We start from the raw sequence: 19,240 nt of genomic DNA on the forward strand, positions 1-19,240 counted from the left end.
AAGCTGGGGAGAAAGCAGGCATGGAGAAGGAGCCCAAACGAAGTTTAAGATTTCAGTGTCTCAGCAAGAGACCCTGTTGGAAGGAAGCACAACTGTGACTCTGGCAATTGGGTGTCTGAAATTGTGGGTACAGTGAGAAGTGTAAAAAGCATCGGAACAGGGAGCTCTGAAAGGATCAGTGGTCAGAACATTGGTGGTTTGTCCTGACATCCATTTGTGGTAGATGAGAGAGTGGCTCAAAAGCAGAAATTGCCGTTGTTATGAGAAGTTAGGGAAGAGGAAGGTGTGATATAGAAGGAAAAACTCTCAAGATAGTTTGTTGATGCCTTGTTAGAAGCTGGAATCCCTTCGTGTTGAAGGTCTCAGTCTGGGTCTCAGAAAGACAGGCAGATAGATGTTTGTTCTGTGGGGAAGTGGGTGTCCCTGGCCTGTGGAGGAGCTCCAGGCTGCTGGCGCAGGATAGCGAGGGCTGTATTTGGAATGAACTCCATGTGGACACTCCCTTGAAGTCCTGCTGGCCAGAGAGTGATGCTGAGCTGAGTGTCCTCCTAGGGCCAGGAACCAGCGCCGGAGCCCGTGTAATAACCAGCCATTACTGATGCTAACTGTCTGGCCAGCACTGCAGCGAAACCCACATCACCCCCAAGGCCCTAGATGGTCAGGCCAATGATGACCGAGGCTGAAATTCTCCAGGGCCTCTGAAGCCAGGGATCTGTCCCCTGCCCCCACCTCGATGGATAGTAACTAGAAAGAATTACCTGTGTCTTACTCATGTGTCCCGCTCAGTAGTTTTTTTAGCTGAATTGAATCAAAGTGGTGAGAGAGGGGAGGACAAGATCATAGCTGTGGCAATACCTCCATTCTCTTTCTCCCTTGCCCCTTGATCTTGAGAAGAGGATTCATTGGAACGGCCACTCCCGCATTCCCATCCCTGAGGATCCAGCTTTCTGAGTGCCCGCTCTGTCTTCAAGCGGCATTTGGTGTAGCCACCAGGTCCTTGAGCTCAGCTACAAGACCATAGAGCAGATGCAGCCAAAGGCCTGGTTCCAGGCTAGAGGGGTCCGAGGCACAGGTCCCCCAACCTTCCTCCTGGAAGAGTGAGCCATAGCCTCCTTTAGGCCAGGCCCAGCTTACCATTAGCCAAATACCTGTCCTTGGGGAGTTGATTTGTGTGCAGCCTGTCCTGGGACCCCAGTCCCGTAAATAGAGCCCCTTTGCTGTCCACAGCTAGGAACTCTAAACTCCATGCGGGCAGAGACTGTGTGTGTTGGTCACGGCTATGATTCCAGTGCTTAGAATAGAGTTTGGCCTGTAGTAGGCACTCAATATTTTCTAGAAGGCACAGGGCTGAGAATGGGTCTTGAGTTAGTGGTCTGCTGCACTCACTGCAGAAGTTCTGGGTGAGTGCAGGTACTGAATGGGGCCTCAGCCCTCTTTGGGGAGGGACTGAGTGATTCAGGAGTAGAAGGGGCCCAGGGAGGATACTGGGCCAAAGTCCCCAGACAGAGCTTTGTGCTAACGGCCTCCCAAGGGAGTCGCAGGACACTAACTACCTACTGCAGTGTTCTCAGATCCAGCTGCAAGTTAATTCCCAGGAGAGCTTTGGCAGTTTCTGTTGCCCTGGCTGTACCCCAGACAGATCATATCAGAATCTCTGGAGGTAGGGCCCAGCTTGTATTTTTCAAGCTCCACAGGGGATTTCTGTGCAGCCCAGGTAGAAAAGGTAGCCTACGGGAAGAGGGGAGGCAGGAGGAATTTCTGTGGAATTCGTCTGTGGGCCTGGAGCACCCCCTAGAGGTGGGATGAAAATGCCCCCTTTCAGAGACGCTGGGGGTGGCGACAGCAACTCCTACCCTCCCTCCACAGCCCAAGACTGCACATTCTGATCTGGAGACCGGTTGAGGTTGAGACCAAAGCCCAATTCTCAAGCTGCAGAATCTGTTTGCCAAAAAGAAGATCCCAAGTTGGGAAGGGCCCCGCATTGGGAGTGCAGGGAACGGTCTACACCCACTCCTGGTCCTCTGCTGGGTCAGTGGGGTGGGACAGGTGCTCCGCTGTGTCTCCTGAGTGCTTGCCAGTTGCAGGGGACCTGCGGAGAGACACACACCCTCCCCTCCTGGCTGGCCGTCTGCTTCTGCACATGTCTCTTCTGAGGATTTCTTGGTTGCTTCCCAAGGGTGCAGCCTGATTTCTGTTTTCTGCTTCCATAAACCCATTCATCCGAACAGAGGTGCCCTGATAGAAATACTTCCCTGAAACCTCACGAAGGTATGACATGGCAGTGCACCTTCCTTTTAGTCTATCAGTCTGAAGAGTCACGTATCTTTTTTTAAAATTAAGCTAAGCAGCAGTTGTATTCAAAATTATCTGGGGCACTTTCGTGCCATCCCTGTGTTTTAGGAACTGACGCCCTTAGGGCTGTTGACTGCAAGACCCCTTTCCTCCTTTAGGCAACAGGACCAACCTGCGCTGCTAACCTCACCCTTCCCAGCAGACAGGCCTGGCCTTCACATTGGGCCCCTCTGCAGGGGGACAGATGACAGGTTCCAAATGCTTGTCATTTTCCCAGCTGTAGCGGAGGGCGAAGCATTTCCAGACCATATATTCACTCCCCAGCACCCCCTTCCCCAACGAGCAGCCCCAACCTTCTCCTCTGTCCGGGGGTCTCCATGGGAGTGATGTGTTGGTGACATTCCCTTGGGAATGTCAGGCCTTCTCCTAAAAATATGTGTTTAAACCAGATTCCTGTTTTAAATGCCAAGAACTCTGGGGTACGTTGTTTTGTTTTGTTTTGTTTTGTTTTCCAAATGGAAATACATCTACTTCCTTCAAATCAAAATGTGACAGTCTGATTATGTAAGTGTGTCCCTTTGGTTCTCAATTACTCCTCCTTTTTACACCCTCTGTTCTGATCGGAATTCCTTGGTCCTCCCGCTCCAAGCATGTCCCAGCCACCTTTTTCCACTCTCACCCCTTTGCAGCCCCCAGCCACTCTCTTTCTCTGCATAGAAGTCAGGACTGTGGATTTCCTTGAAAAGAGCCAGCCCTGTCGCATCAGGCTGGTCTGCCCGGGAGGTGGGAGCATCCCGGGCCAGCCAGGATGACAGATGGCGGTGTTTCCAAACTCTCGGAGGACATGCTTCCTACATTCTGGGTGACAGTTTCTTCTTTTGGTTGCTTATTTTTTAGTGTTTGGATTCAGTGAAGCAACATTGGGTTTAGCCAAGAATGTTTGAACCATCTATAGAAATTGCTGCTGGGGAGATTTGGGCGTGCTGGGGAAGGGGGCGGAGAGCGCCTTAAGCAAGCACAACATAGGAAAAATTCTTTCATAATGGAGCATTCAGGCTGGTGATGATGCCTAATACAAGAGAGTCTTTTATAAAGCTTCCCCTTAATCACACCTATTGGAGCCAGAAGGAGCCTCAGGATTCTCTCATCTTCTCCTTTGAGAGAGGCATAGAGGGGCCACTGACTCATCCAAGGTCACAGAAATAAGTACAACTGGGCCGGAACCGTACCCAGGCAGTCCACTCCCAGGCCAGTGTCTTCTCAGACCAAGAAGGGGAGAGAGGGCAAAGAAAAGCGTTCATGGCCTAATACTCCCCAGCCCATGGGAGTATTCAGTAGCTAAGTGGCAATTAAAAACCAAGACCCCCAAGCTTTCTCTACATCAAGGGTTCTCTGCCTGCACTGTGCATCAGAATAATCTGGAAGGCCTTTAAAAGACACAGAGACCCGGGTCCCTCCCTGCGATTCTGTGGGCGGGGTCAGGGCCAGGATTAAAGCCCCTCCAGGCTAGACCAAGACCACTGCATTGAGTGGAGACACCCGCATTGGCTCTCAGAGGGGACCAGCCGCAAGAGTCAGCACCAACCCTGTATTCTCAGGAGTTCCTTTGCTTCTGCAAAGTGGAGGGGCTGGCAGACTGAAGATGTGTGCCACAATTTTACTTTTTTACAGCCTTGGGCTGTACACTGGGGTCATCTGGGAAGTTTTTTTTTTTTTGAGACAAAATCTGGCTCTGTCACCCAGGCTGGAGTCCAATGGCACCAAAAGGGCTCACAGCAACCTCTACCTCCCAGGTTCAAGTGATTGTCATGAATCAGCATCCTGAGTAGCTGGGATTACAGATGTCCACCACCACACCCAACAAGCTTTTTTGTAGTTTAGTTAGAAACAGTGTTTCACTAGGTTGGCCAGGCTGGTCTTGAACTCCTGACCTCAGGTAATAATCTCCCACCTGAGCCTCCCAAAGTGTTGGGATTACAGGTATGAGACACCACACCTGGCCCTGCGAAGCTTTTAAAGGGCCTAGTGCCGAGGCTGCTCTGCAGACCAAGTAAATCAGAATCGCAGGAGCAGAACCCAAGAGTCAGAGTTTGTTAAAGCTTCCCAGGTGGTTCCAGTGAGCAACCAGGGTTGAGAATCAGCACCTATACAGAGCAGGGCTCTCCTATGTGCCATAGTTGTGTCCCATCTGCTGGATGAATCATGCTCCTGGCCCCTCCAGGGGTGTTGAACGTGACCCCACCCTGGGGTGGAGGTTTGTGGGGACAAGGAGGCTGGAGCTTGTAGGCTGTGCTGCCTTTCAGCGGCAGCTTACCCAGAGCAGCGCCAGGGTCTCCCAGCTCAGACCCTCATCCACTGCATCAGAACATCCTGACCATCATCAGCTGATGCTCACTGACAGTCTTCTGTGGGGTAGACTCTGGGCTGGATCCTAAATGGGACATGTGACTGAAGTCCCTGCCCTAGAAGAGTTTGTCACCCAGCAAGAGAAATAAGATATGCACACAAAAATAACTGTGCTTAGGTAAGGAAGAAGCTGGTAAGTGCCAGAGAAGCAATAAAAAGTAAGTGTGGTATCATATAATCCTCAAAAAAAAAAAAAAAAATCCCAAAACCTAAAAGCACCATTGACTTCTAATTTGCACTAGATCTTCATAACTCCAAAAAGTCCAGCAAAGTGTCTCATCCATATCAGCAGGTTGGTGACATCCTTCACTGAGATGAGTCACTAACCCCAGAGCTGTGTTAGCACCAACCTCAGAGGACTTGGATTTGTCATCCTCCTTCACACAGGTTCAGGCAGGGTCTGCGGCAAAGGGACTTTAGAGGTCATCTTGCCCAACCTCCTTGCAACAGAGGAAAATTACACAGGAGCCAAAGAGGTGAAGTGTGGTATCCAGTTGCTCAGTAAAGCGGGGCCAGCCAGGGCTGGAGGCTGGGCTGTGAGGCCGTGCCGGGTGATTCTTTTGTTTATCCCTCTTCAGGGACAGAGAAACGCCACTGTAGCAAGAATGGGTCTTTGAGTCTGACTCCCATTAAACATGACAGCTCCAACAAGCCGTGGCGTCTGTTCATGCCTAGAATTCCACTGTTGGTGCTTCATTCTTTTGTACCCAGGCATCCTCTTTTTGAAATTCAGGTCCCCAAACAGGAGGAGCATAATACATTCCTAGTACCTTGGTGCCACTTGGCCAACCTGTAGCTGTCAGGCCCTCTGAGATTTGATCAGCCAAATGTTTTTCTCTCTTCTGCTGGTCTTACTATTAACATATGGTAGGTATTAAGCCACTGGGGTCATGCCTGACCCCTTGGCCCACTTGTCGTTAGAGCTAAACAGAATGTGTCTTCTTATTTTGAGCTATGGAAATTTAGCTCCACTAAAATGATGTTGTGAAGTGGGGCCATTATGAAGGATACCACACCACTGTTATCAATAAGAAATTCAGGCCAGGCACACTGTTATCAATAAGAAATTCAGGTGGCTCACACCTGTAGTCCCAGGACTTTGGGAGGCTGAGGCAGCCAGATCATTTGAGGTCAGGAGTTCAAGATCAGCCTGGCCAACATGGTGAAACCTCGCCTATACAAAATAAAAAATTAAAGAAAATTAGCTGGGAGTGGTGGCACACACCTGTAATCCCAGCTACCTCAGGAGGCTGAGACACAGAGGATTGCATGAACCCAGGAGGCGGAGGTTGCAGCAAGCTAAGATTGCACCAGTGTACTCCAGCCTGGACAACAGAGTGAGAGTCTGTCTCAAAAAAAAAAAAAAACAGTAAAGGAATTCAGGCCCCCTGTGTGCTTACTACCACTTGACCATGGCTCCTGCAGTGGAGACAGTAGAACACCCCTGCCTGGAGAAGAGTCCTGTCTTGAAGACAGGGCTGACAGCTGGTAGGCCTCATCATCATAACAGCTGTCACCAATTTTTCTTTTTTCTTTCTTTTTTTTTTTGAGATCAAGTTTTGCTCTGTCACCCAGGCTGGAGTACAATGGCATGATCTTGGCTCACTGCAACCTCCGCCTCCCAGGTTCAAGCGATTCTCCTGCCTCAGCCTCCCAAGTAGCTGAAATTACAGACATAAGCTACCATGCCTGGCTAATTTTTGTATTTTTAGTAGAGATGGGGTTTCACCATATTGGCCAGGATGGTCTTGAACGCCCAACCTCAGGTGATCCACCAGCCTCAGCCTCCCAAAGTGCTGGGATTACAGGCACGAACCACCATGCCCAGCCAAAGAGTTGTTTGTTTGTTTGTTTGAGACAGAGTCTGTCACCCAGGCTGGAATACAGTGGCACGATCTCAGCTCACTGTAACCTCCATCTCCTGGGTTCAAGCGATTCTTGTGCCTCAGCCACCCAAGAAGCTGGGATTACAAGTGTGCACCACCACGCCTGGCTAATTTTTTTTTTTTTTGTAGTGTTAGGGTTTCACCATGTTGACCAGGCTGGTCTTGAACTCTTGACCTCAAATTATCTGCCCACCTTAGCCTCCCAAAGTGCTGGGAATACTGGCGTGAGCCACTGAGACCGGCCTAGCGCTCACTAATTTAAGCTTTCTCACTGCCAAGCATTCATCTAAGCACTTTGCATATATTAATCCTGACTAAAATGGTCATCTCCTTTACAGCTAGGGACATCAAGGCAAAGAGCATAAGCACCATGCCCAAAGTCACACAGCTAGTAAGTGGCTGAATCAGAAATCAAACCCAGACAGGCCCCCAGCCCATGTGCTCTGCTGTTTGCCGTGCTGCCCTGCCTCAGGAGGAGGAGCCTGACGGCTCCCTTCACACGTTGGCCAGGGAAGCTATATTGAGGAGGAACCCCCACCCCACCGCATTTCCAGCAGTGGAGGGAGTGATCATTTCCCACTCTGGGCAGTGGGGTGCTGGGCAGTTGTGGGCAGCCGTGGACACCCATGGACCCAGGAGCTCTGCCACAGCCTTGCTTGGCCCGAGGCCCTGTGAAGAAGCCTTAAGCCCTGCCAGACCACCTGCCTGATTCCCTGCAGTCTTCCCCCAGCACCCTCTGCTAAGGCAGTCCCCTCCTTGACACCCCAGCTCCTGGTTTGCCGAGGAAGTAGCCTGCCCAGGTGACCCCTGCCTCCTCAAGGCCTGGGGAGAAATGCTGAAGACAGGGCCATGGCCACTCTGCCGGGCTTCTCTCTCCGCACTTCCCAGCCCTCCTAGGTCCATCCCGGAGGATCCTTTCCACCCGGAGCCTCCTGGTCCTCAGACCCCTCCTGTGTCCTGTGAAGGGCCTGTCCTGGAGACAGCCTGTGCCCTCCGTCACCACAGCATTAGGCTCAGGCCACCAGGATGCCTCTTTGGCATCTGGCAGCCCCAGCTGTGGTGGCCCCATTCCACCCAACATATGCACAACACACATGCACTCCAACACACACATCTACATACACCCATCACACATACACAGTACATACATTCAACACACAACACCCCCATACATACGTACACTCAACACACACATCCATATACATCCATCACACATACACAGTGCATACAGTCAACACACAACACCCCCCCATACATACATACACTCAACATACACATCCACATACCCCCCCACACATGTATACAATACATACACTTGCACACACACCCAATACATATATACACTCAATACATCCACACACACCCATCACATGTACACAACACATACACATGCACTCAACACACACCCAACACATGTACACAGTACATACAGTCAACACACACATCCACATACCCTCAACACATGTACACAATCCATACACTCACACAACACACCCAGCACATACATACACGCAACACACACATCCACTACACCCAACACATATACACAACACATAACACACATGTACTCAACACACATCCATAAACCCAACACATGTACTCAACACACTCAACACACACATCCAATACATGCATACATTCAACACACATATCCACATATACCCAACATGTACACAGTACACACACTCAACACACATACACACACCCAGCACATACATACACTCAACGCACACATCCACATACACCCAACACATGTACCTAATACGTGCACTCAACACACATATCCAGCACATACATACACTCACACACATCCATATCCACATCCAACACATATATACCCAACAAACACACATTACACACATAAACACCCCACACACACTTAACACATACCCAACACACATAGACTTAACACACACGTGCACACACACCTTGTATCTGTGTTTGCCCATCTCCTGCAAGCCCAGCCACCAAGAAGAGACCTGGCCCTGGGACTCGGTATCAGGAGCCTGTCTGCCAGGTCCTATGGAGAATGTATTTTGGGATGAGGAGTGACTGTTGAGGCTGGATGGCCTAATAGAAGGGAGGGGATGGCGATGAGCAGGGGAGGGGGGCCAGGAGGCCTGCTGTGCAGGATGCTGGTGCAAGCTCCGTCCCCTCCCCACCAGGAGGCTCCTAAGGGGCTAGGCCAGGTGTTGGCATGGCCCTGGCATTTCATTAGGAGGGCAGAGAGGCAGTGGGGGTGGTGGCTACGGAGCAGCTGCCCGTGCCGTGTGAGGGGCAGCCCAGGTAGCTCTGCTCCTTCAGCCCCTCTTCTCACCTGTCACTCCGGCTTACCCTCCCTCTCCAGGGTGGAGATGACATTCCAGCCCTCAGCAGCATCTGATGCTCCACCTCCAGCAGGAGCCTATATCCGAGATTAAGGATAATGGATTTCCTTTCTTGGATATGTTTTTTTTTTTCTTCCTCTTTCAGACTTTTTGTCCAAAATAGACCTTTTGTTAACAAGTCGTCTTATTGACTACACTCCCCTCCCCAACTCTGTTCCTCCTTCCCCCTCCCCGCAGGCTTTCCTCCATGCTTCCGAGGACACCTTCCATTGTAAGCGCCTGGTAAGGAGTACCAAGGAATGACTCGCCTGCGTCCTCTCCCTCCAGTGCCCCCTGGGCCTTGCTCTAATAGCAGCAGAAGCCTGGGTGTCCTGGGGGTTGGGACAGAGAGAAATAACTTGACTTCTTATTTTTCTTCAGCAATGTCTGCCACGACCCTCATCTTCAGAAATCTAGATCCTGCCTGGAAGACATGGGGAGAGGACTTGGTTGGGGGTCCCTTCCTTGGTCTGCCTCCGGGTTCCTTGCTGCCTTCTGGGGAAGGGAGGGCCTCCAGTCACCATGCGTGGTCTTCATGGGAGCTGGGAGACCTGCAGCCAGGGACAACCGTACATTCATTTCACCTGGATCTTTCTTTTTCCCCCTTCAACAGCCCTATTACCATATTTAAATGCAAGTATGTCTCTTTTCATTGACATTTTAAGTAGCTTAGCCTGACCTTTTTAGAATAGCTTGTTCCCCTTTGAACTTCTTTCCCTTCAGTAGTACCGTGTAGCTAGGACAATAGTCTTAGAGTTTAGTGGGCTTCTAGTTTGCTGTGTTGGGGAGCTGTCTCCGCTTTCCTCCCTCCTCTGCTCCCTGCCCTCGACGGTGCATGTCTTCCTCTTGTCCTGTAGAAGTTCCTTGTTTAAAAGGCTCAGTGGCTCAAGTTGAGCAGCCCTGGTGGGGGCTGTTGATTGAGTTTGCAGCTGGCTTCTGGCACATCATTTAAACCACAGTCATTGGAAATGGGTCTTGGGGTCAGGCCTCCAAGCGTCTGCCTGGATGGCAGAGAGTGTTTGTCTTTATATGTAGGGGAGTCTATCTGTGTGTGTCCCAGCACTAGGCTGTGCGTGCACGTGCTGGTGGCTGAGAGAAGCCCAGGGGAGGGGACTTGGCAGACTTCATCTGGATTCCGCAGCTACACGAGGCTACCCTGGCCTCCTGGCTGTTACTCCCATTGCTGGGACAGCCTTGCTACCCAGTGCGTTTTTAGATAGCATAAGCCTTGATCAAGAAGGACTCCAGGGACCCCCAGGAGACCCTCCAGTGCCAGCTTCATCTGGACCATGGGGCTCAGACCGAAGAGCCACATCTAAATTCATACAATGGCTTCAGGAAGTTGAAACACAGAGATCAAATAAAGCCATAGGGCTCACCCCACATAGACCCCTGCAGCCCCTCACTCTCTCCCCCATCTGGCTCCATGTATATGCGTATATGCGACTGGGACCCCCAAATGCTTCACCCTTGGGTCTGGGGCTGTGATACTGCTGACGTGATGTTTTGATAAAAGGCTGGAGTTTAAAATGCCACACTGACCTTCGGAGCCTTCAGAGGACAGCTGGAATTAAGCCAGCTCCCGACCAAGGTGCCTGCCTGTCGAGGCTGTCACAAGTGGCCCCTGCCTGTGGCGCAGGGCTGACCACTCTGCCAGGATCTCTGTGAGGAGCAGTGGCCCAGCCCGGCCACGCTTGGTTCTGCTCAGGACAGCCCCAGGGAGCCACCGTGTGTCACTGCAGGGTCAACAGGGAGCTCAAGCCTGCTTCTCAAGAAAAAAATCCTCCTACAATTCTTGAATTATTGTTGTGGGCCTTCTAGATCCAGCTTCTGGGGTGACAAATGGGTGAGAATCAAACACACCTAAAGATGCTGTGCCTTCTGGAAGCCTGACAGCCACTACTCTGTGCCCCTCTCAAAAGCTGCCCCGTGAAAATCCCTTCCCACTCGTGTCTTTGTGTGGAGGGCGGGGGTTGTGTGGCCCGGGACCTAGGTCTGTGCCTGGCCCTTCCAAGGATTCCTCCTTGACGCAGGCTCCTCTCTCTCCTGGCCAGGCTTCCCGGCAGCGGCTTATGGACCAGTGGCAGCAGCGGCAGTGGCGGCGGCCAGAGGATCAGGTAGGAAGGTGTATGGGACAGGCGACTCTCAGGCATGCCCCCAGTGTGCAGGGGGAGGTCAAGGCCCTGTCGGATCTGTGTGGCTGCATCTGTCCAACACCACTCTCACCACAGCCCCGGGGAGGGGGTGGACAGGGAGGTGCGGGCAAAGCCCGGCCACCCAGGGCACTTGGAGTGGGATCAGTCACAGTCATGGGACTGCAAACCAAAGGCGGATTATTATTCTCTCCTTGAAAAAAAAAAAAACACAAACCTGAGTTTCTTTTTGACTTTGACTGTCCCATCACCTGACAACTGGCTTTGGGTACCTGTGGTCATTTCCCTCCTTGGCTTTTGCTAATTCAACAGCCTCCTTCCCTTGGGTCCCTGAGCCAGCTAGAGAAGTGCTAGGCTGTCCCCTGGGCCCCTGCTGCGCTGACTGGTGGGCTTGCTGTTCTGACTAAACCCCCAGAGCCCCTGAAAGCAGCCATGGGGCCAGCCCTGGGCCTCTGTGAATGAAGCGGCTGTTTCTGGAGCCCCTGTGCCTCCCAGACTCTTCTTCGCCAGACGCCTCAGCTCCCGCAGCCAAGGGAATTGGGCTTTCTGTCCCACGAGGTTGCCCCAGCCCTTCAGTCTCTAAGGCCAACCTTTCAGAGGTCTGGAACCCATCAAGTTGACATGGGAACACTTTTCCAGCATTATCATAGGGTCAGGCCAGAGCTGAGACATGTCCGGGATGCCCAGGGTCCCTTTTGTCCCTCTCCCCAAAGCGCTCTCTGCCTTCCCAGGTGAGCAGGGCTTCTGCTGTGCCCTGGGCTCCCTCCCCACCCCTGCTCCTCCCTGAACGGAGTGCTCACGGTTTGCAGCTCTCTCCCCCAACACCCCACAGACAGGGCTCTGGAGTACCCAGGGAAGCTCCTAGTTTGATGCAACAGGGCTCTGAGGAGGGTGGGGCCAGGCAGGGTGGGGGGCTGGTGAGGGTACCAGGAAATAGAGCATTAAAAGCCCAGAGGGCAAATGCCAAAAACCCACACCCTGGGTGATGAGAAGCTGGCACAGTGAGGCCCATTAGAAAACGTCAGTAAAAATCCGTTCCATGCAAACTGGCACTGCCTCGGGCTACAAAGGATCCACTCCCCCGAATCATCCATTGGGGTTTTGTTTGGAGGGAACTAGGGAGTTCTCAGGGGCTGCCGAGGGGCAGTTTGCCAGAGAGCTGGCAAGTGGGCAGACTGGCAGGCAAGTCCAGAGAGCTGGGCCCCCTTCCTGAGCTTCTGCTCACCACAGCCAGCGTCCACAGGCTCCACCTGCCCTCTGGCCAGTGTCCCTTGGTCCCCCCAGCCCCGGTCCCTGGGGGCATGGTGTGCAGCTGCCTCCTGTCTCCCTGTGCCATTTAGTTTTTTACCTTGAGCACTTTTTGGTCTCATTATAAACAAGCCTCGGTCCTACCTGTGCCTGGGTTTGGGGGAAGGATAAAAAGAAAACTCTTGAGATAAATTGAGTGTTGTTGGTTGTTTTCTCCGTTCAGCTTCTTTCTTTTTATAACTTGGATTATGAAACTAAACTTTAACCCAAAATTAACCCTGCCTCTCTCCCCACCCCACCCTGTTCTCCTTGACTTCATGGCAAGTTTAAAGGGCAGCATGGGGTTCTTTGTGAATCTGAGAGCCGTCTCCCACGGTCTGTGCCCCTTCTGCCACCCCTCCCTCTCATGGACCCCCAGAGCCAGGCGGAGTCCCACCCACCCTCTAACTCCTAACCCCCAGGGTCATTTCCAGCCACACTTTTTTTTTTCAGGATCAATGGTGTTTGATTTTAGCCATTTCCATCGGGAGCAAAGTCTCTCCCAGCCCATTCTAGGTCAGCCATGCTCATCGCTGCACTGTTAGTGAACTGTATTCAGGAGCGGGCTCCTAGACCACCTGCCCACACCAGCCTGGCTTAGTGCAGGAGTAAATCCTCAACTCCGAGGTGCCCACCCTGTCCTCAAGGTGCAGGGTCAACCTAGAAGCTACAGGGCAACCCTGCAGTGCTGCCGAGCGGGGGGTGTCAAGGGCTTGGGAGGTGCCCCAGGGCAATGGCTAGACTGTATCCACCATAGTGAGGGCACTGCCTGGGCAGGAAGACACCCGCCTGTGTGTAACCAGGCGACCCTAGTTCCTCAGCCTCACTTTGGACCTGGAACAGGGTTACAAGTTTGGGAAAGGAAGCTCACTGCCATTCTTTCTTTGACCACATTTTGCCAATAAGGGGACTGTCACCTAACTCCCTCTAGAAAATGATGGAGAAGGCAAGCCTGGTGGGATGGCCAATTATTTATCTGCCGGTGGCCTCTCGGTGGCAAAAGCTCTTTGCTCGGAATTTCGAGGGACCACCCAGACTCACTTGGGTGTGTGTATCAGGGTAAGCCACGAAGGGCTTGCTGAGGGTCGATAGCCTAGTTTCACCTTCTCCAGCTCCTGAAGCCCTGCCTGACCTACCCCAGCTCCTCCCCAGGGGATAAGGATGTTCCTGCAGCCTCAACTACTGGAGGTCAGCATGAACTCAACTGCATTCCCTAATAGGGAGATGCAGGGAGACATTCAGGGAGAGTCTGTTGAGTACCTACCTTGAACTTGGTACTGTGCTAAACCTGGCAGGTCACTCCAAACAGTGGGAAACGTGGCCTCTGCTCGCCAGGGGCTCTCAGGCTTCATTTAGGGATCAGGCATCATCCTATGGAGGGCCCTGTTTTTGTCTTTGATTTTTGTCTAGCTCCACCATTTGGGGTATTTTTTTTTCCTTCCATTATGACTTATGGGGGGAGCTTCCTGAGTTCGAGAAGCACTTGCTGAGGGCCGTGGGGTGGGAGGCAGCTTCGTTTTTGCTCAGGGTGGCAACTTGGATCCGTCAGGGCTATGGTGTCAGGGTAGGAGGTCCGGGGGGGGGGCCTTGAGCTCTGTGCCCACCTCAGCCAACCCTCTGGGCCAGCCTGCCCACCTGTTCCTAACTCCCCCAGGACCTGAGGTGAGCAGGGCTCAGGGAACCCCACCAGGTGAGGTCCCTGCCGACTCCTAGATAACTTCACTATCAGTGGTCACTTTTCTTTTACCTTCACCGGGTAGTTTGAAATGTCATCTTTTCTTGTGCTCAGTCGAGAGTTTGTTTATTTTGATCGTATTCATTCAGTTTCAATGGCCCCATCATGTCCCACCCAAACCTAAATTCAGTTTGGTAAAAGCCTCCCCCCAACAGGTGAGGGAGTGGTTCAGATATTCAGGGCATTTTAGTTTGGGGTGATTTATGGGTGGGTCCGTGTATCAATCTTAGAGCTTCTGAGCCCCTGGTACCACCCCATCCCACCTCTCCCCACCCACCCGGCCCCAGCCAGGACCCCTTACTGTACTTTATACTTGCCAGCTTTACTCCAAACTAGTAACATGAGCTCCTGATGGTGGTGGTGAGTGTGAGCAGTCATGTTTCTGTTGTCTTTTCTCTTGCTTGGTTGGGGCTGCGGTGAGAGTGTCTCTGAGGCATACTTTCCCGCCTCTCTTACGCTAGGATCTGCACACCTCCTCTCAAACACTCTTCTGAGCACGCTCAGCGGGAAGGTTTGTCCACACCTATTAATCCTCTCTCAGTGTCCAGCTTCCTGTTAGTACCAGCTGGTTTGCATGTTTTTGCTTGTTCAGATGAAACAGTTCAAGAAACAAACTCATATCCAACTCTCCAGAAATGTCTTTTTTTGTACACTTTCGTTTTGATTTTTTTTTTTTTATTAGTTACAACTCCAAAACACCTGTTGTCCAGTAAAACATTTCACACCTCTCCTGCCTGTTTTTAGATTGTATGTATCTGTGGGACTGAACTAAATGCATGCACTGTAGTAGATGTCCTGGTAGCCGTAGCTGCAGCTGTAGTACATGCATTGTTGAGTTGATATTACAGGGTCTTTGACGGCTCAGCACAGCACGGCCGTCTGAAGGATAGTGCGGGCACCACGAAGAGAAGGGGTTCCATATTTTCAATGTTTCCAAGGGGCTTGGATCCATGTTCTCACCATCAGCCACCACCACCTCCCCTCACACTCCTCGCTCCCGCAGTCCAGAACTGGGTCACCACCCTCAGCTCTAGCCTTCCCCACCGAGATGTCTGTTGATGCCATCCAGTTGTAGTGCAAAAATGGAACCAGGATTGGAAGGACTCTGAAAGGTCTTCCTTGTTCTTGTCTTTCTCATACTTTTCTCGAGCAGAGCAGATCTTGCCTTGTTTCTTAAGGCCTACCAGCACGACTCCTCCTGAGCCCTCTACTCCTTGAGTCCTTTGGCAGGTCACAGGCAGCCCTTCAGGGATACAGGTCGAGGTGGCAGTCCTGTCCATATGGAGCACTCCTTGGGGTGGAGAGGACATGAGGCATGGTAAGGAAGGGATTGAGGTCTTGAGATCCTTGGTCTGCAGACAGGGAATGCACTTGGTCCTAGTGAATCATTGCCATTTGTTCTTAGGGTTGGTGAAGGTTAAGTAGGGTGAGAATGGTGACATTCTTAGTAGGGAGGTGACTGGCTTAGTTTCATGGGGACAGGAAAGGAGGTGGGCTTGGAACATCCAGAAAGGAACCACCCCCAGTTTCCTCCAGCTCCCCAGGAAGGCTTCCTAGAGGGGAAAGGAGCAGTCCTTCAGCCTGTGTCCTCAGCACAGGACAGTCATCTTTGTCACACCATCCAAAGTCCCTTGACAAGCCATAAGGGAGTGCCAGAGGTCTCGGAGGTTTTGGAGGTGTCCCTGATCTTTACATGTTGATGCCAAGTGAGGTAGTGTCTGCCTCCTGGAACCTGCTCTTTAAGTCAGGGTGTGGTGGCTCTGCCCCGTGCTGCAAGAGCATTGATGCGACGCGGGTGGGATCTGAACCTTCAGGGTACACGTTATCTACTGTGGGAGGCAGAAGCCCCAAAAAGTCAGAGAGTTCATAAAGTCCCCTGTGAGAATGCATAGAGATAGAACAAAATGGTAGTGCTGTGGAAAGAATGTACGCTGCTGTGGAAATTGGTGGGAGAATCGGAATGAACAAGGATTGAATGCGAGTGAGGCCAGTCTGCCACCAAACAGGATGTGGGCACCAAGGCCCAGGAAGATAAATCTGGAAGGAGCTGCTCTTCTAGCTTTGCCCACGTGGGGGTGTGGGTGGAGGAGCTGCAGAGGGAGATGGCTGGAACTGTCAAGCTTCAGGGCTGCTGAAGCTGCAAATTGGCCCGAGGCTGGGGAGTAAGAGAAAAGAGGGTAGGGGCAGGAGGCAGGGAGAGCAGAAAATCCCCTCCCACTGGCCTAGATCCCAGGGCTGGTTCTGCTAGGAAAATGGCTTTGCTGCCCTGTGGCTGGAAATCCTAAGAGCTCTAGTTCCGGTTGGTAAAATGAGCAAAAGTGAAATGCAAGTCAGGGGATGGAATAAGTAATTTAACTTGAACCAGAAAAGAACACACCCTGGGGAGGAGAATAGATCTCAAGAAGAAGGCATGCCCATCCCAATCCCCCTTCAAGATGTTTTCTGTGTCCCCACTGCAAGCCTTTGCCTTATATGTGTTAGGGGCTGAGGGACATGAAAGATGGTGTCCCACATACACTCTTCATGCTGGAGGGATCCTGGAGCTATTTGGGTCAGTTGCAGCATAAGCTTAAGAGTTCCCAGGTATTACTTTCAACAGGCATTTATTAAGGATTTGTTTTGTGCCAAGCACCAAGGAATGTAAAGGCAAATAGCACTTCTAGTCTTCGGTGGTCTGAGACTCTAGTCCTGTCCTCTGAAAGTCCATGTTTCCCACAATGCACTGTTTCTGGCCTGAGAATGACCACTGACTGTCAGCTTCATTTGAAAAAGGAAAGTGGATCAGTGTGTGCCTTCATTCCTGAAGATGGCTTTCCTGCGCTTCCATGAGCACGATCTGATGGGGGCCGGAGGGAAGGATGCAGTGCCCCCATCTCTGCTTTCTCATCCAGCCTCCCTGTGCTAGAAGCAAGCATCCTCTGGAGGCTGTGACCCCAGGATGCTCCATCTGTGGGTAAGGTCATGGGGACACCCTTGTGCTAAGATAAAGCCACATCTGTGGCCATGGAATAGAGTCAGTAGTGGCCAAGGGGGAGAACAAATCTCTGACCCGCTAGGGCCAGCCACCACAACCAGCCAGACTTACCCAAAGGATCTTACCTGAACACACATCTCTCAGTCCACTGCCGTGTGTTCGGGGGATGGACCCTTTGTTTCCCAGTCTGTCATTAAAATGTTCATTTCTGAGAGAGGCAGGACTTTCACCATAAAGAGTCCAACATTGGATTTCAGTAACCCCAGTGAATTTATAATAATGTGCAGAGCTGCCCGCTGCTGACCTCAGCTTCATTCATTTTCCAAGGGCTTTCAGACCAACCCTGTTGAGGATAAAATACATCAGCTCTAATCAATAATTTTGTAATAGAAATACTGTGCACTTGATAAATCAACTCTAGTGCAATTAGTGACTAGCCTTGAAGCCCGGACCTAAGTATAAGTTAATCCTAAAGTGAATGGAGCGGGGGAATGTTAATGGTCTTTTAAATCAGTGGAATTATTTTCACTGGTTGACGCATCTCTGCCTGCCCCCTGAGCTGGCTGGTCGTTGCTCTGGTGCCAGGAGCTCAGGCCCAGCTGTCTGGAGCAGGGGTGGAAGGTGTGGTGGTGCCCTCGGTAGCTCCATAAGGGCGTGTAGAGCACAACAGAGGCAAGTCTAGAGACCCGCTCCTCGCACCCTGAGCTGGGTTGGGGCAGTGCAGGGTCTAGGAAACCTGTAAAGCTGGTCACCGTGCAGGTTGGTGAGAACCATCCAAGGAGCACGTGCCCGGGTGTATCATTCATGGTTGCTTGTATGTTGCAGAGCTTTTGTTTGGTTGGTTGGTTGGTTGGTTGGTGGTGGTTGTTCTTTTGAGACGGACTCTCGCTCGTTGCCCAGGCTGGAGTGAAGTACAGTCTTGAACTCCTGAGCTCTAGTGAACCTCCTTCCTCAGCTTCCCAGGTAGTTGGAACTATAGGTTCATACCACCATGCCTGGCTTTTTTTCCCCTCCGTTGGTAGAGACAGGGTCTCACTATGTTGCTCAGGCTGGTCTCAAACTCCTAACCTGAAATGATCCTCCCACCTTGACCTCCCAAAGCACTGGAATTATAGGTGTGAGCCACTGTGCCTGGCCTCTGCAGAGCTTCGACTTTCAGATATACACTGTGATATATATTACCACAGCTACCCTTTGAGACAGTCAGGAAGGCAGAAGTTTGTGGCCTGATTTTACAAGTATGTTTTTGTTTTGTTTTTATGACAAAGGCTGGGCTACAGAATGGCTATGTGACTTATTTAAAGTCATACACCTTGTTACCTTGGGAGCAAGACTTTGGTCAAAGGTGAAGAACCTGGACTTGAACCCAGGTCTTTGGCCTTCGTAAGAAGCTCTCTGGAGAAGCTGTGTTTTGTCTGAAGGACACACCTGCACACTCCAGGACACCAGGCACAAGCAGGAATAAAGACCGTGTAGGGACAGCCCAAGTAGCCTCAGCTTCTAGTTCTATATAAACCAAGCACTTAGGCTCTGGCCTAAAATGTCATAGTCTGATCTTTTAGATGTAGATTTCAGAACTGGGCCTAGGGGACATCTGCCATGCAGTTGAATGCCGCAGATATTTATTAAGTATATAACAATTGTAATTATTGTTATAGGTGTTAGGTACTGTCCTAAGCCTGATTCGAGGGAGCTTTTGACTATATCAGAAACCTCCCAACTCTGATTAAACGCTATAGGTTACTGTTACAGGGAATTAAATATTATGGGAGATGTTTTGGCTGACATCCTGGAAGCTCCATAGAAGAGTGGGCTTCATGCCTGGATTGTCCAAGGCTCTTTTTCTGCAATTCTCTTAGCTTTGCTCTCCTTCTCATTTCAATACTCTCTTTATATTGGTTTTCCTCATGGCAGCAAAATGATTGCAACAGTTTCTGGCATCGTACCATCTTGTCCAGAAGAGGGGAGTCAGATGGTCTAGAATTCTAGGGAAAGTCCGGAGCTTTGTGCTGCTTGGCTAAGGCTTGGGTTACAAAACCAGAGACTGAGGGTGGGATCCATCCCCCTCTAAATCAAATGGCTCTTTACGCAGTGGGGCAAGGATCGTTCTCAAAGGAAAATCAGGGGGCTGATAAGAGGGG

The 19,240-nt window shown here is 51.3% G+C and overlaps 1 protein-coding gene across 8 annotated transcripts in view; it reads left to right on the plus strand.

Moving 5' to 3' along the window:
- The window catches only part of MSI2 (musashi RNA binding protein 2), a 433,947-nt gene that overhangs the window by 390,157 nt on the left and 24,550 nt on the right, over positions 1 to 19,240 (plus strand). For 3 of the 8 annotated variants that reach the window (XM_017538835.2, XM_017538836.2, XM_017538838.2), the window contains exons 11-12: positions 9,564 to 9,587; positions 11,005 to 11,067. In XM_017538835.2, the coding sequence (XP_017394324.1) occupies positions 9,564 to 9,587; positions 11,005 to 11,067 (87 nt within the window). Of the gene's footprint in view, positions 1 to 9,563; positions 9,588 to 11,004; positions 11,068 to 14,586; positions 14,637 to 19,240 lie in introns of all 8 variants that reach the window. The other 5 variants (XR_005201910.1, XM_037742126.1, XM_017538839.2 and 2 more) reach the window with 3 other exon arrangements.

Source organism: Cebus imitator, unplaced genomic scaffold, assembly GCF_001604975.1.
Source record: "Cebus imitator isolate Cc_AM_T3 unplaced genomic scaffold, Cebus_imitator-1.0 Scaffold115, whole genome shotgun sequence".
Taxonomy (NCBI): domain Eukaryota; kingdom Metazoa; phylum Chordata; class Mammalia; order Primates; family Cebidae; genus Cebus; species Cebus imitator.